Below are 16,808 nucleotides of genomic sequence, written 5' to 3'. Positions count from 1 at the left end.
TGCCCAAAGTTCAGAAAGATGAAGTTTCCAGAAACTAAGAAGGTAGCACAATATGTGGCATCATACTCAGAAAGGAAGACCATGCCATGGGGCCAGAAATTCAGAAACGTAATTCTTACATTGTGATTGCAATGGATACTCATGGAAGAAAGTGGGTAGTGGCCAATTTGACTTCAGAGTGACAGGTAGAGAAGGGAAGAGCGTGTATAACTGTGGCCAGACTTTAGGAGTGTGAGGGATGCTGAATCTCCCAGAGAGCTCACACTGGCCAGGAATGCTGAGAGTAGCAGATGCTTTTCTTTTGGGAGGATAGTAAAACAATTTAGAACCAGATATGCTTTGTCTTGATTCTCAAGTAGAATAATCTTCAAATGCAAAAGAATACATTAGAAATGGACAAAAGTGGCCAGGAGCGGTAGCTCATACTTGTAATCCCAGCACTTTGGGAAGCTGAGGCAGGCTGATCGCTTGAGGTCAGGAGTTCGAGACCAGCCTGGCCAAAATAGTGAAACTCACGTTTCTACTAAAAATACAAAAATTAGCTGGGTGTGATGGCCACTTGGGAGGCTGAGATAGGAGAATCGCTTGAACCTGGGAGGCAGAGGTTGCAGTGAGCCGATGTCATGCCACTGCATTCCAGCCTGGGTGACAGAATGAAACTCCATCACTCCATCTCAAAAAAAAAAAAAAAAATGGACAAAAGAGAATTGAATCGAAGACAGGTGAATCGGTAGTCAACTCAGTTACTTTTAATATTAAATGTCTTTTTATCCTAGTAAACTACTCCCTTGCTTAATGGGAGAACTTGCAAATGAGATTTAAAACATTGTAATTTTTATAAGGTAACAGAAGCTAGATCCCTTTCACTGTTCATCTCAAGCTATTGATCTTGTCAGTGTTGTACAGATCTAGAATGGGTTGTCAGGGATAAGGTCACTGATCTGATGGTGATTGTTGACATCTGCTGACTCCACACAACAACCTTAGGGGACCGGCGCTTTGAGCATCCTTATTTTCAGATGGTTTGCCCACTTCATGCAGTTAACAGGTGTTGGTGTTGGGCTTCAAATCCAGGTCTTTCGGACATCAAATCCCAGCCTCTTAACAACTCACCAAGCAGTGATTACTACTCCCCAGCATAGGGGCAGTATGTACAAGTCATGTTGAACTAATACAGTTTCTTTCTTTGATAGGAATACTAATTTTGTTGAACAAGAAAATATGTACTGGATAAGAGTAAGGCATTTGACAAGGCGTCCTGTGAAATCTGTGAAGATAAAGTAGAGGCTTGTGGGGCTAGTACAATTAAATGGAGTCACAAATGGCTGAACAGCTGTGTTCGAGGTACTAATTAACAGAGTCCTGCCCTCCAAGAGAGAGGCTGGTCCATGGCTCTGGTCTGTTCATTTTTATCAGGTATTTAAAACCTAAAAGAAATTTTAGGTTAACATAGAGCCAGAAGTGATAGCTAATTTGTTGGCTGTTGGAGGTAAGATCCCCAAGGATCTCAACCAGTTGGAACAGTGAGAGGGATGAAATAAGATGAATGGTATGAAACCTATAATAATAAGGGCCATGTGGGTAGATAACTCCAGTGGCTTATGACTTTATGGCACGTAGGAAAGACAGGGCTTTGGGTGGCTGGCTCAACATAACACTGTAGTGTGAAGATGGCTGCCAGAAAGCCGCTGTGTGCTTTGACTATAATGACACTTTTCTATGTTTGTTATCTCTTTCTCCTCACCAGAACATAAGCTCCTTGAGGGCAGGGATCTTGTCTGTCTTATTCACTGCTGTATACCCAGCCACCGTGGCATAGTGCTGGGGACATAGTAGGTTCTCAGTAAATATGTGTGGAGGGAATGGATCAATGAAAGAAAGAAAGCCTTATTGCACATATTGTACATAATTAATATTTCAGATACCATAATTATATACACTTAAAAAATTCAGCCATCAGGCCATATATAACTTTCCTGATTAAAAGTAGTGGATGCTGGTTGCTTTAATTCTGGTGAGATTCTTATGTTGGATACATGGAACCTATGTTGTCTGTGGTCCACATGGTCTTTTGCTGCAATGAGAGTCTTGGATATGAAGAAAATTTTAAAGCGTGATAGAATCAGAATGTATATTTTCCCCATTCTTAACAGATCAAAATGTGATAAAGATGTTATTTGTTCCCAATATATAATATGATTTGATTGATAGCTATTTTCTAGAGGGCTTCTTTTGACCTTGTTTAAGATACTACTTAGTATTAAGTCAGATCTAATGTGCAGTGGAGTGCTATATAACCTAAAGATGCAACAATCCTGAAATCACTCATTTTCCTTTTCTGACTGAATTAAGGGAGATTATATGAATTGTTTATAAAATAGGTCTCTGGTACACAATGTGTGTTCACTTTAATGATTTTTTCACTAACCCCACCTGTTATTTTTAGACTGACTCTTATCATAAGTTTTGCCTTTATAAATTCTGAGTTAAATAAAATGACCAATTGTAATCATGACCAGGCATGAAGATTCCATCCCTGAGGGGTAAAGCAGTAGACTACTGCCAGCTCCACTTCAGTTCAGGCCACATCACCCTCAGTCCTGAAGGAGACCCCTTCTTAGCCTCCAGTTGTTGCACTGCAACTCTGCCTCGAATTGGGTTATGCCCAAGTATCCTCAGAGTTTAGATGGGCAGTGTATTTTTGCTTCAGTAGAAGAATGTAGTTGTGCCACTGAGAAGGATAACCAGAAAAGATTAGATATATTTGTCAGTTCACTTTTACTTAAATTTCCATTGAGTTACTTAAGAAATCAGTTCTTCAAAGTGGATATGTACATTACAGACTCTGTCACCTACACACACACAGGAATCTTTTGAAGAATAAGATCTGGGTAATACTGGAGTAGGATGTAGGAAGGTTAACGTTGTATAGATGATGTTTTAAAGATAGAGTTTCAGCATATATGTTAATAACTTTTTCTCCTATTTTCTCAAGGTTTTATGACTTACCTAGTGGAGCCTTTATTTACAGAATGGGCCAGGTTTTCCAATACAAGGCTATCCCAGACAATGCTTGGACATGTGGGGCTGAATAAAGCCAGCTGGAAGGGACTGCAGAGAGAACAGTCCAGCAGTGAGGACACTGATGCTGCATTTGAGTTGAACTCACAGTTATTACCTCAGGAAAATCGGTTATCATAACCCCCAGAACCAGTGGGACAAACTGCCTCCTGGAGGTTTTTAGAAATGTGAAATGGGGTCTTGAGGTGAGAGAACTTAACTCTTGACTGCCAAGGTTTCCAAGTGAGTGATGCCAGCCAGCATTATTTATTTCCAAGATTTCCTCTGCTGGATCATTTGAACCCACTTGTTAATTGCAAGACCCGAACATACAGCAATATGAATTTGGCTTTCATGTGAAACCTTGAATATGCAAAGCCCAGCAGGAGAGAATCCGAAAGGAGTAACAAAGGAAGTTTTGATATGTGCCACGACTTTTTCAAAGCATCTAATCTTCAAAACGTGAAACTTGAATTGTTCAGCAACAATCTCTTGGAATTTAACCAGTCTAATGCAACAATGTGTATCTTGTACCTTCCACTAAGTTCTCTCTGAGAAAATGGAAATGTGAAGTGCCCAGCCTCTGCTGCCTCTGGCAAGACAATGTTTACAAATCAACTCTGAAAATATTGGTTCTAAATTGCCTTGGAGCATGATTGTGAAGGAACCACTTAAACAAATTTAAAGATCAAACTTTAGACTGCAGCTTTTTCCCCCTGGTTTGCCTTTTTCTTCTTTGGATGCCACCAAAGCCTCCCATTTGCTATAGTTTTATTTCATGCACTGGAAACTGAGCATTTATCGTAGAGTACCGCCAAGCTTTCACTCCAGTGCCGTTTGGCAATGCAATTTTTTTTAACAATTAGTTTTTAATTTGGGGTGGGAGGGGAAGAACACCAATGTCCTAGCTGTATTATGATTCTGCAGTGAAGACATTGCATGTTGTTTTCACTACTGTACACTTGACCTGCACATGCGAGAAAAAGGTGGAATGTTTAAAACACCATAATCAGCTCAGGGTATTTGCCAATCTGAAATAAAAGTGGGATGGGAGAGTGTGTCCTTCAGATCAAGGGTACTAAAGTCCCTTTCGCTGCAGTGAGTGAGAGGTATGTTGTGTGTGAATGTATGGATGTGTGTTTGCGTGCATGTTTGTGCATGTGTGACTGTGCATGTTATGTTTCTCCATGTGGGCAAAGATTTGAAATGTAAGCTTTTATTTATTATTTTAGAATGTGACATAATGAGCAGCCACACTCGGGGGAGGGGAAGGTTGGTAGGTAAGCTGTAACAGATTGCTCCAGTTGCCTTAAACTATGCACATAGCTAAGTGACCAAACTTCTTGTTTTGATTTGAAAAAAGTGCATTGTTTTCTTGTCCCTCCCTTTGATGAAACGTTACCCTTTGACGGGCCTTTTGATGTGAACAGATGTTTTCTAGGACAAACTATAAGGACTAATTTTAAACTTCAAACATTCCACTTTTGTAATTTGTTTTAAATTGTTTTATGTATAGTAAGCACAACTGTAATCTAGTTTTAAGAGAAACCGGTGCTTTCTTTTAGTTCATTTGTATTTCCCTTGTTACTGTAAAAGACTGTTTATTAATTGTTTACAGTTTGTTGCAACAGCCATTTTCTTGGGAGAAAGCTTGAGTGTAAAGCCATTTGTAAAAGGCTTTGCCATACTCATTTTAATATGTGCCTGTTGCTGTTAACTTTTGATGAATAAAAACCTATCTTTTCATATTTTTATCTTTGACATTTACCTTATAACTCAATCCTTTGGAAAACACAATGCTAAATTACAAGGAAATCAAAGTTAGCTTCTTGGCTCTTGTATTCATCCCTCAGATGTTTACTCAGTCCGAGCTTATCTACTAATGACTCACCTTGCAAGTGAGTAAGCCGAAGCCCAGTTAGGGCTGTCGGAGTCCTGACTAACACAGGGGAGAGGTCAGCTTTGAGCCAGGCCTTTTGTTCCCACAGTGGTGAACTGCATAAGACATCAGCAACTCTTGCAAGTACTAAAATACTAGTTGTATTTATTTCTATCAATAATTGGCCTTTTTAAAGTGATAAGAAAAGGCCACTCCACTCTACTTGATTGATATCAGTTGTAAACAAGGTACCACTGTGCCATTCCCTATATCTTCCCAGGTCCAACTCATTAGAAGGGATATGGTGCAAACTTCTAAATCAAACACATTAACATATTATTTGTACAGAAGAGTGTTGATGTCCAATAGAAACAGAATCCAAGCCACATACTTTTCGGTTTTCTAGTAGCCACATTTAGAAAACATGGAATTAATTTTAGTGACATCTATTCCAATACGTCCAAAATATTGTATCATTTTAAAATGTCAATATAAAAACAATTAGATGTTTTTACATTCTTTTGGGGGGTACTAAGTCTTTGAAATCCAGTGTATATTGTGTACTTACAGCACATCTCAATTTGGACTAGTCCTATCTCAGGCACCCAATATCCACATGTGGCTAGTGGCTACCATATTGGACAGTGTGGGTATAGAGGTCTGAGGGTAGTAGAGGAATATGGTCAGCTGGTCACTCTCGTGAGATGGCCATACCTTGGCCTACATTTAATGTGTACAGAAAGTCTGATAACTCAGATCCTTAAAAATTCAGGCCCACTGTTTCAGTACATAGAGAGTGGAACTATCATGGCAAACCCACATTAACCAAGCTCACAGTAACTTTTTTAAAAACACTATCAATATTTTAATTTACAGTGAGAAATGTAACTATCAATTATTCTCTCCCTTTAGGCAAATCTTCCTGGGAAGCCAAATTATGATCAGCTGGTGAGCATGGATTCTGAGCAAGGGAAGCAAGTTGCCTCGTGCACCCATGTCCCTTTGGGTGCACAGAAGACCCATGTCTTCAGTGATATTCATGTTTGTGGACCAGGGTACCCTCTTCCCCTGGAAGGTGCTAGAGATTCTCTGCCAGTAGTTGCTTCTCTACATCAGCTTCTGATTGGCACATGCATTAAATAACGTCATTACCTCAAGCCTTGTTTCAGTTGAGCTCACCTGGGCTCCATTCTGCCTGTATACATGATTGCTTCTGCTCTGATCCATTGTTTCTCTTATAGTTTGAAACTGAAAAGATCATCCTATTTCCACATTCTCAGGGGAACCGTGGGTGTGGCTCCCATTTCCTGCCTACACATATAATAAACCCATTGAAAAGTTGTTTTATTATGTATATGTGGGAATCACCTTCTATAGCCTTTTTTTTTTTTTTTTTTGAGACAAGGTCTGGCTGCTAACTAGGCTGGAGTGCAGTGGCATGATCACTGCAGCCTATACCTCCTAGGCTCAAGCAATCCTCCCACCTCAGCCTCCTGAGTGCCACCACACCGCCCAGCTAATTTTTTTTTTTTTTTTTTTTTTTTTGAGACAGAGCCTTGCTCTGTCGCCCAGGCTGGAGTGCAGTGCCGCGATATTGGCTCACTGCAAGTTCCGCCTCCCGGGTTCACGCCATTCTCCTCATTCTCCTGCCTCAGTCTCCCGAGTCGCTGGGACTACAGGCACCCGCCACCAGGCCCTGCTAATTTTTTTGTACTTTTAGTAGAGTTAGGGTTTCACCATGTTAGCCAGGATGGTCTCAATCTCCTGACCTCGTGATCTGCCCGCCTCGGCCTCCCATAGTGCTGGGATTACAGGCGTGAGCCACTGTGCCCGGCCAGCTAATTTTTTAAAAACATTTTTGTGGCCGGGCATGGTGGCTCACACCTGTAATCCCAGCACTTTGGGAGGCTGAGGTGGGTGGATCACCTGAGGTCGGGAGTTCGAGACCAGTGTGGCCAACATGGTGAAACCCCATCTCTACTAAAAATAGAAAAATTAGCTGGGCGTGGTGGCGCATTCCTGTAATCCCAGCTACTCGGGAGGCTGAGGCGGGAGAATTGCTTGAACCCAGGTGGCGGAGGTTGCAAGGAGCAGAGATTGTGCTACTGCACTCCAGCCTAGGTGACAGAGCAAGACTCCGTCTCAAAAAAATAAAAAACTTTTTTATAGAGACAGGGTCTCACTTTGTTGGCTTGGCTGGTCTTGAACTCTTGGGCTCAAGCAGTCCTGCCACCGTGGCCTCTCAAAGTGCTGGGATTACAGGTGTGAGACACTGCATCAGGCCTATAGCTTCACTTAAATACGACCTATATTACTGGAATATTTTTTTCTAAAAAATTTTAGGAAACAAATATTTAAAAGATTACTTTTTTAAAAAGCAAGTAAATATTACAGAACAGAATGCAAAATTTATTTTACATGGGAGACTAAAAATTTTCACACACATGGCCACCCTTTGGGCCTCTTGGCTCAACATCTCAGGGGCTGAGGGAGTCTCTGCTCTAGGAGTAAAAGGTCCTTGGAGAGAAAATTTTGACAAGTCCTAACTTTAAAAAAGAAAAACAAATTGGTTCCTGGTCAATATTTGTACTCACTGTAAATGTGATGGTTGGTAATGATACTCTGTATAAAAGTAAAAATCATATTTTATGTCCTTTGCAAACAAATATATTTGTACCTGAGGTACAGATTAGAGGTGCTAGTAATTCCTTGAAGATTCTGAAAATGATCTTTTTTTCCAAAATGCTTTCTTGGTTTTTATTAAACTTTCTATTTTCTTAAAACTCTCACATCAGGTATTTCCAGTGTTTTCAAGCACGTATAAATATTTTAATGTATAAATGTTGTTTAAAATCCCCTCAATTGGTATCTCCTGATTGAGAAAATACACAGTGACCAATAGCTAATAGGAATTCAGTATTGCTTTCAAAGAAATGTGCATATTAATCACTGTAGCATCTGCATACATTTGAAACACGGAGTAATACAGGTCTATGCAAGAATTAGCAGCTGTTCCTTGCTAATAATGACTTGTGTCATCTGGAAGGCCCCCAAGAGCCCATGGTCTACAGGTGGAATGACCACCACTTGGGAGTGAGCTGATGGAGAGCACCCAGCAGGTCTCCTCCATCTTCCTGGTTCCTGTGCTCAGCATAGGGCTGGTGTACATTGGGCCATTAATAAACGTTTCTTGAACAAATTAATTTGGAATTAATGTGTTCCCTTTTTAGCTATCGATTTATTACTAAGAGATTATATTGAAACTCTTCCGTCTATACTGGAGTCATGTGGTAAGCAGTATCCAAGTTTCTGTTGTGTGCAGAAGATGGCACTAGATATAATAAAGGGGGGCATTAAAAATTACAAACCTTGGTTTCTGTTCTCAACATGTCTGGGTGACAGAATAATAAGTGCAACATGTTATATAATATGGCGGGTTTCTGTATGGTATCAGTAGTGTTGGGTTGTTTAGGAGAATGTAGGGTTTTGTTCGGGTAATGATAAAAATGACACCATATCTAGTAATTCTTGTATTTTTAAAATTGTTGGCTGGGTGTGGTGGCTCACATCCATAATCCCAGCTCTTTGGGAGGCTGAGGCGGACAGATCACCTGACGTCAGGAGTTCGAGACCAACCTGGCCAACATGGCGAAACCCCATCTCTACTAAAAAAAAATACAAAAATTAGCCAGGCATAGTGGTGTGCGCCTGTAATCCCAGCTACTGGAGAGGCAGAGGCAGGAGAATCACTTGAACCCAAGAGGCAGAGGTTACAATGAGCTGACATTGTGCCACTGCACTCCAGCCTGGGCAACAGAGTAAGACTGTTTCAAAAAATAGTTAACATCTGTGACCGATAAAGTTACTTAGCCTTCAAATTTGATTCTAAAATAGTTTTAAATGTTCAATATGCTACTTTAGGTAAAATACTTTCATCAATTACATATTTTATTCTTATACCTACATGTCCTAACTTGTCCTGAAACCCACCTTAAAGTCTGATAGGATGGTGGGGGAAAGAGAGAAACACGTTTTTGTTTTTGTTTTGTTTGTGTGTGTGTGTGTGTGTGTGTGTGTGTGTTTGAGATGGGAGTCTCCACTGCCCAGGCTAGAGTGGAGCGGTGTGATCTTGGCTCACTGCAACCTCCACCTTCCAGGTTCAAGCAGTTCTCCTGTCTCAGCCTCCCGAGTAGTTGCGATTACAGGTGTGCACCACCACGCCTGGCTAATTTTTGTATTTTTAGTAGAGACAGGGTTTCACCATGTTGGCCAGGCTGGTCTTGAACTCCTGACCTCAGGTGATCCACCCGCCTCAGCCTCCCAAAGTGCTGGGATTATAGGCGTGAGCCACGGCACTCGGCCACTCCTGTTTTTAATATTAGATTTCTTGTTGGCTATAATTTAAAATTGAAGCACAGTGATGTAATTGGTTTACTGAAGCTTTCCACTGGTCCCATCAATAAGTCTTTGCCAAGACATTCCATCTTGTATTACAACACCTATCTTTAAGCTGTACATTTATTTACATGACATTTCTGAACACAGATTTGAAGTATTTCTTTATTGTTGAGCCATGTCCTGTAAAGCAGCAGGAGACTGTAATGATTTCCCAAGTTCCCTTAACTTAGTTGAAATTAGTAAAAGAAGTTACAGATCTAAAGATGAATTTTTTGAAGGAAATACTAGAAAGGATAGTGCTTCCCTTAGTCCACTCAGGCTGTTAGAACAAAGAACCAGAAACTGGGTGACTTATAAACAACAGTTATTTCTCACAGTTCTTGAGGCTAGAAATCTGAGATCCAGGTGCTGGAATGGTCAGTTCTGGTTAGCACTGTCTTTACAGCTTGTCAGACCTAGGTTTGGGTCCTTAGGCAGGTTACCTAATCTTCTGAGTGGCTCCCTAACCTATAACATGTCTGTTCCTTAAAGTAAAATTAACTATTGATATATGGTAAGTGCTAAATCAAAGGTTACTATGGCTATTCTTTTTAGTTCATTTCTTGATAATTTCTACTTATATAAACACATGGATACAATTGTACCTCATAACATCTTTATTTGAGCTCCTGGCACTGATTCACTCTAGAGGCTTCCTACTCAAATTCATGAGGGAGAACCTGATTGATTGGAAAAGCTCATCAGGGCTGTGTCCTGGGTTACAAAGCAGTCTCTACATTACCAGGCGTGCCCCTTGCAGAAGGGAAGGCAGGGGTTGGGGGGATCTGGACAGCTCAGCCCCCGCGGTCAGTGCCTTATGCACTTCTCTCCCCTTGTACTCAATGCTAGTATTTCAGAATGATTTCCAACCATGCTCTAGCTGTATCCTTTTTCACCCTTAAAATGATACCTAGTTTCCACAACATAGTACCTGGGGAATACGCTTTCTTTCACCTTTCGATAAGAAGCGTATCTGGCTAATGAAGAGGGGTGACCATTAGGCAACATTAACAGAATGTTTTTATACCTTTGGTTAAAATCTTGTTATGAAGAGTCTGGCCTTTCTCCCCAAATTAAGGCTTTTCCAGTTGGGTTATGGAGGACTGCCCTGGGATAACCATTTGGTATGATCAGGAGGCACTGTTTGAGCTGTCTTAACATTTACCCTCCTGAAAATGTCTAAAGGACACTTGTGTTCTACTCTGCCCTTATCGAAGGAGCCCTCTGTGACCTTAACAAGGGGCTGGAGAATGTATCAGAGAAGTTCCAGCTTTAGGAACATTAAGGCTTCTAGACCATATGAACTAGACTAAGGATAATAATAGTCTTGGAAGGAAGAAGTGTGCAAAAGTTCTAGATCCTTACTTGGTTATGCTATTTTTATTATCCCATCCTCAAAGGATGGCTACCAAGACCAAGGAAGAGCTAGATTGTTTATAAGGTTTACAGGGCAAGTCTAAGAAGAATCCTAACAAATAGGATCAATAGGGTAGCAGAGAAGAATGCTAAATCTCTAGGATGAGAAAGGGAAAGAGGACACAGAAACAGGAACCTACTGCAATTGAAACCAAGTGCCTCATTCTATCTATCTGGCAATCCCAGTGCTGACTTTGTTGGGTGAACTCCTGAAAGTTTAAACTTCTGTCTGCCAGATTCTATCCCACAGAGAGAACTTCTATTTCTGGGGAAGTTATCAGAACTATGGTTTTTTCAAAGTATTTGTTTCTGCTAGTTATTACCACGTGTATTCCTCTTCACCAGAGAGACAGACACATAGGCATTCCTAATACAGAAAGAAGACACAAGTCTTATGTAGAAGGGCCTGGGACTGGGGAAACAACCAGAACTAAAGACTGCAAGTCCTACCCCTCCTATGCCAAGCCTGCACAAGCAAGTGCATAGGATGATGCCTTTTACAGGTGCCAGGGACCACTGGAGAAATCATTTTATTGGAAACACTACAGAGACCCTGTGTAAAATAATGCAAAAGTAAAGATAAATTATTTAACAGGGGATCATGTAAAGCTCCAAGTCCAGTGTTCTCTGACTCAGATCTTCCCATTCTGTCTCGTATTCTCTCTCTCTCTCTCTCTATATATATATATGAGAGTCCCTCAATCAGAACTCAGACAAAACATAGGAAAGTTAGTTACCTTTCTTTCTCATACCTAGCTGAGGTATAACTATTCTTAAGGTCTTTTACTTCAGGTGTTGTGTTGGGTGAAAGAACTAGAAACTGAATGACGTGGGTGTGGGAGAAGCTGGGAAGACAAATTTCACCAATCTCAGAAGTAGATTATGGGTTTGAGAACCCTGAGTCGACTGTGATACCTCATGACTGTCCTGTTTTAATGCTGAGATCCCTTTATATGAGAAAAAGTGAATGAGAGGTGATTTTAAGAGCTTATTTTAAGGAATACAATTCCACTTGAAAAATGCAGAAAGAAAATTATTCTAAAGAAGCTACGTGTGCAAAAGAATCTTACCTATTGTGAAAAAAGAAAAAATGGAAGCACTATGGTCCAAGGAAAATAAAACAGTTAGTTTGCTTTATTTTAAAACAGTAACTTCCTTATATGGGGGCACTGTCCAAAATTCAATACTGATACAAAAATATGTTTCTTTTAGGTCAAAATACGTTTCAGGTGAATTTTCTGAATTTTGTTAAAGAGAATTTTAAACCATATAAAACAGGTGAATGAGAGGTGAACATGAACATGTGTAACATAAGCCACAGTACAAATTTAAACAGAATAATCAAGCCATGTCATTTCCCCAAATCATTTTTGTTAATATTTAGGAGAATGCATATATTTTCAAGAACTTAAAAGTGAATCTCTACTCCCATCTCCTAATACTCCCAGCCAGGAAGTACAACTTTCTTCTTTTACTAGATTTAAATATTCCAAATATTACTCCTGGTAGGATACTCTGGTATTAACTATAGCTGAGTGTATCAGAAATAGAAAAACCATGAAGATTTATAAAGCATTTAAAAAATAATCATTTATAGCAAGTCCTTAAAAGCCCCAGATGAAAAAGGCAGTTCTCCACTTCTAATAACACCTATGGTTTATGTTGCATAATATAATTAAACAAAACAGCATTCTGACCAATGATAATTTATAGGAAATTCATTTGCCAAGTCAATGTTTCATTAAAGTTAATATTTTGGCTTATATTAAAAAAATTTTTAACTCTATTAACTTAGCAAAGTCATCTTTATGATGCCATTTAATAAACTGAAAGGAAACAAGATGGTACATTCTGAGTTTTTACTTAAGAAGAAATTTAATTCAATAATTTGATTCATCACTACTGGAAAACTACATCTTTCTTCCCTGTCAGTACTGGATGGCAATGACGTGAAAGCAGCTTTCCTGGTTCTCAACTTCCCTTCAATGGGAAGCATTATGGAATTTCAGCAGTGAACATCATCTGGTTCCTATTCAAACCCCAGCTCCAAGAAAATGTGAGAGAGAATCTAAGATATAAGTTCTGTTCAAGGCAAGAAGTTTCCAATCTCAAATATTTCATGCCAACAACTTATGTTATACCAGCTGTTCTATCATTGAATGCTAAATGATCATTGAAAACAAACGAAGATAACAGTGCCCTCGTTGCCATCATTCATTACTAATTTTACATAAACTGTTTATGTCCAAAAATATGCATATAAAACACTTATACAGATAAATTAGTGTTAAGAATTTAAAATGTGCAGTAACATCCACAAATGTCCTTTTTGTGTTGTGAAATCTATACAATTGTTTTCAAAACTGGAAATCTGAACGCCCTGGCCACATATTAGAAACATGTCAGAACACACATGTTGTGGACCAAAGCTGACCATCTCACAAAAGCAAAACCAAACGTAGTGCTTTCATTATTGCTTAATCCACTAATTAGCCTGGAAAGAAGACCACTGAATACTAAAGAGGTATTTACGAAACAGTGTCGATTTCTACTAGCAAACTTGGCCCTCACAAATCAACAGGGGAACCAGGAGTCTTTTCGCAGCTCATTGTCTATTAGGAGTCTGATACATTTTCAATTAAAGCCTTCATTTTTCCTGTTGGCTTCAACATGTGTGGCCCAAACTAGAAACAAACAAAAAGTATAAATAAAGATATTGGTTCAAGTAACAGTAACGATACGCCCCCACCTCCCAATCATGGATTAGAGGGCTGAGTATGTTCTGCATGAAAAACCAAGCAACTACTGGGAATATTAAAACCTTTACAAATTGATGGGTTGTTATGAACACAGAACATATCAACAGAATAAAAGGTAAAGAAGTAGCCAAACTGCTTCCTCTAAATGAAAACTACAACCATCTTGGCAATACCCTGCTTTTGTTAAATTTTACTTCTCTGAGTAAAGAGAGAAAGTACAAAGTTTCCTTTCCAATGTCTTAAGAAGTTTCAAAGGTGCTGGAATTTCTGAGATGCCTGCCTCTCTGGAATAGATTAGCACACATACGCCCCAGAACAGTAATGTTAATAAAGGGAATGTATCAATTATTATGTGGGAGCTTCCATGAAATGTACTCAGTCTCCACCTTTGACATGGTACACATCCTCCAAGGCCCACATCAAATGTCACCCTCTTCAGAAGACTTTCACAGGGTGCCCTGAGAGAAAATGATCTCACTGTACTTTGAATTTCTATATCACAAAGTATACATTGTTACTATACTGAATTTCACTTCACTATGCTTAAATAAAAATATAACCCTGCATAGAAAATGTAACATTGGAGATTACTTAGTAGTGAGCTTAGGGGTTAACTTTGGCTTTCTTCTTTCTGCTCTTCTACAAGTTTCAAATTTCCAAATGAACAACTATTATTTTCATAGTTAGAAAAGTAAAAGTGTAAATGCTAAGCAAAGATGTCATCCTTTTCCCAACCAGCCGTGATCTACTTGTAAGGCAGGGACCAAATCCTGTATCACCTCCCTTTGGAACTTACAGATGACACAGGTGAATCACTTGCAAAATGCAAGTGCTTGGCAATGGGATGGATTTCTATGTAACAGGAAAGAAATCTGGGCAAATAACTCACCAACACTCTCTCTGAGGTGGCCTCTGATTCAGACTTTGGAATTCCTTTTTCAACTTCATCTTGGCTATCACTTCGATACCGATAAGCAAATTTCTTTTTCAGAGCCTCTGCTATGAGGGCAGCAGGGTCAGTAGCATCCACTGGCTTGGGCTTCACATCTTGCTCTGACCTTAGAGAAGTGAACACAAACCAAGGGGACAGATCAATACACTGGCCACCCTCAGGGAAGTACTTTGTCAACCTTTTGCCTGACAGCACCTCTCCAGCATCATAGCTACTCCATAGAGACCTGATAAATACTGCTAGCATTGAGATGGAAGCCTAGAGCTAATGCTCAACAAAAGCACACAGAAGTCCAATAAAGGGCCATGTAATATGTCTGCAGAACATGGACTCTACTCTCCTTCAGGGCAAATAGAGTTCCCTGTTCCATGCATGTCTAGTGACTATGCTAGTGGTACACAGCATGCCTTTATTGAATTAGTGAATGCTCACTGAGCAACTGCAGTGAAGACTTTACATGAAAAGGCTGATATTTAAATAAAATGGGAAAACTAAAAACATCACCTGGGAAATGTTAGCTTATTTTGCTAATCTCTTAGCTACTGTGTATAGAAGCCACTGGGGCTCATCTTTTTTTTAAACTAAAAACTTAACTATTCATGGCAGTCATGTTATAAACAAAATTCCTCAAGAAGCCTGGTACTTTGGTTTTATAAGACAAACAAATGGGGAAGAAAGAAGGTGAATGTATCCTCACCTCTTCACTGACCGAAGTTTTACACTGTTCATCTCTTTAAGGATCTCTAGCATATTTGGCATTTCAGGTTTCTTTGGATTGTTCTTAACCAAAGTCTTTCCAGCATTGGCTCTTTTCTCTCTTCGTTCTTTAATCAGATCAACAGCAGATATACTTTGGTGGAGCCCCAGTGGAGGGGGAGGCGGGGGCGGTGGGGGAGGTGGAGGGTGTGGTGGTATGGTACCAAATGTGGTAGAATCTAAGTCACCTACAGAAACAAAGGAAAACAAACTTAATCCCACTGGTATTAAGCAAAGAAAATATCAGTTTTTAAAAGCAAAATGATGTTAAAAATTTTTGTACCCCTAAAAACAATATTCTTAAAGTTTCAGTTATGTAAGAAGCAAGACAGTTTCAGTTACTTCATGAGAAATGCCTGAATCTCAGCCACTGTATCATTCAATCCAAAACTATCCAGATGGAAAATTTCTATTTAACTTAACAGAGGTGTTTTTGTGATATCAAATGTTCAAGTTTGACTACAGCACAGTTTGTAGTCACTTTTAACAGAAATATAAAACAAAGTACTGCAAAAACAAGTCTAATCTTCATTACATACAGTTTGACAATTTAGTACTATTTTAATGATTTGAGAAAACTGACAAATTTGTGACTCATTTTAAGTATATTTTCATATAAGACTTACTAAGCATTAAAAGCCTGCACTGGGCTGGGCTCAGTGGCTCACACCTGTAATCCCAGCACTTTAGGAGGCCAAGGCAGGTAGTTTGAGCTCAGGAGTTCAAGACCAGCCTGAGCAACACAGTGAAACCCTGTCTCTAAAACAAGAAGTAACTAAGAGTTATGGAAATGATGTAAGGACCTAAAAATCCTCTTTCTGCATAACTGGAGGTTAGAAAGTTGTTTATTGGGTGAACTAGTTTGATTGGGGAGGTGTTGATGTAAAAGATTTTTACTCAAAAGTTTCAGCTTATAAATAGAGCTTCAAAATTACCTATTTATGGTAGCACTTTCCCAGTCAGCCAGAAGAGGGAGGTAAAGCAAAAGGAAAAATCAATTTAAGACAAGAAAAAGGTAGGAGTGGAGAATTTTAGCAAGTTACAGGCATAAGCACAGTCCAGCATCAGCGCCCAGAGTGCCTCCACCCCCACCCACCTCTGCCATGCCCAGGTCAAATGAGGTTTCCATGCTGGATTACGTTAAACTCCAGAAGTATAAGCCAAGTGGCTCAGAGGCAGGGTAATTAATTGTCCTTATCCAACAGAGCTGGTTAATACTGAGTCTTGCCAGGCCTTGGAAACAACAATAGGAAAATAACCACTACTTGCCAATAGGTTAGTGGGCTAGAATTTCAAGGCTACAGTTTCCTCCCCAATGTGAGAATGTCACACTAATAAACCCAATGGTGTTAGACCAGAAGACTTGAATTCAGGTTCTACTCTGTGCAAAAGGAAGAAGAATAACTATTAAATAGCTGCTTTGTGTTAAAGGCATTTTATATACTTTCCATATTTATTCTCACAATAACTCAGTAACATAGGTACTATTATCCCCATTTTAGAGCAGTAAAGGCAGGTGAGATGTCAAGTGCTTGCATCAAGACATGCA

General features: G+C 39.6%; 2 protein-coding genes across 15 annotated transcripts in view; one reads left to right on the top strand and one right to left on the bottom strand.

Annotated features, from left to right (window-relative positions):
• PDE7A (phosphodiesterase 7A) overlaps positions 1 to 4,808 on the top strand; it is a 124,554-nt gene extending 119,746 nt beyond the window's left edge. For 2 of the 3 annotated variants that reach the window (XM_063606795.1, XM_055116601.2), the window contains exon 13: positions 2,996 to 4,808. In XM_063606795.1, coding sequence (XP_063462865.1) covers positions 2,996 to 3,201 — 206 coding nt within the window. In that variant the 3' untranslated portion in view covers positions 3,202 to 4,808. Of the gene's footprint in view, positions 1 to 1,193 lie in introns of all 3 variants that reach the window. The other variant, XM_063606794.1, reaches the window with a different exon arrangement.
• Positions 1 to 16,808, bottom strand: part of MTFR1 (mitochondrial fission regulator 1) — a 128,113-nt gene that overhangs the window by 49,533 nt on the left and 61,772 nt on the right. For 6 of the 12 annotated variants that reach the window (XR_010112945.1, XR_008626408.2, XR_008626411.2 and 3 more), the window contains exons 6-7: positions 15,201 to 15,447; positions 14,441 to 14,609 (exon numbers count right to left, since the gene is read on the bottom strand). Coding sequence is in view for 8 of the 12 variants with exons in the window: in XM_008956732.5 (XP_008954980.3) it covers positions 14,441 to 14,609; positions 15,201 to 15,447 (416 nt within the window). In the remaining 4 variants the exon portion in view is untranslated. Of the gene's footprint in view, positions 1 to 11,897; positions 13,477 to 14,311; positions 14,610 to 15,200; positions 15,448 to 16,808 lie in introns of those variants that run through there. The other 6 variants (XM_003831375.6, XM_055116602.2, XM_055116603.2 and 3 more) reach the window with 2 other exon arrangements.

Source organism: Pan paniscus, chromosome 7 (assembly GCF_029289425.2).
Source record: "Pan paniscus chromosome 7, NHGRI_mPanPan1-v2.0_pri, whole genome shotgun sequence".
NCBI lineage: Eukaryota > Metazoa > Chordata > Mammalia > Primates > Hominidae > Pan > Pan paniscus.
The sequence above is the reverse complement of the archived record's forward strand: the minus strand, read 5'-3'. Positions and strand labels throughout refer to the sequence as shown.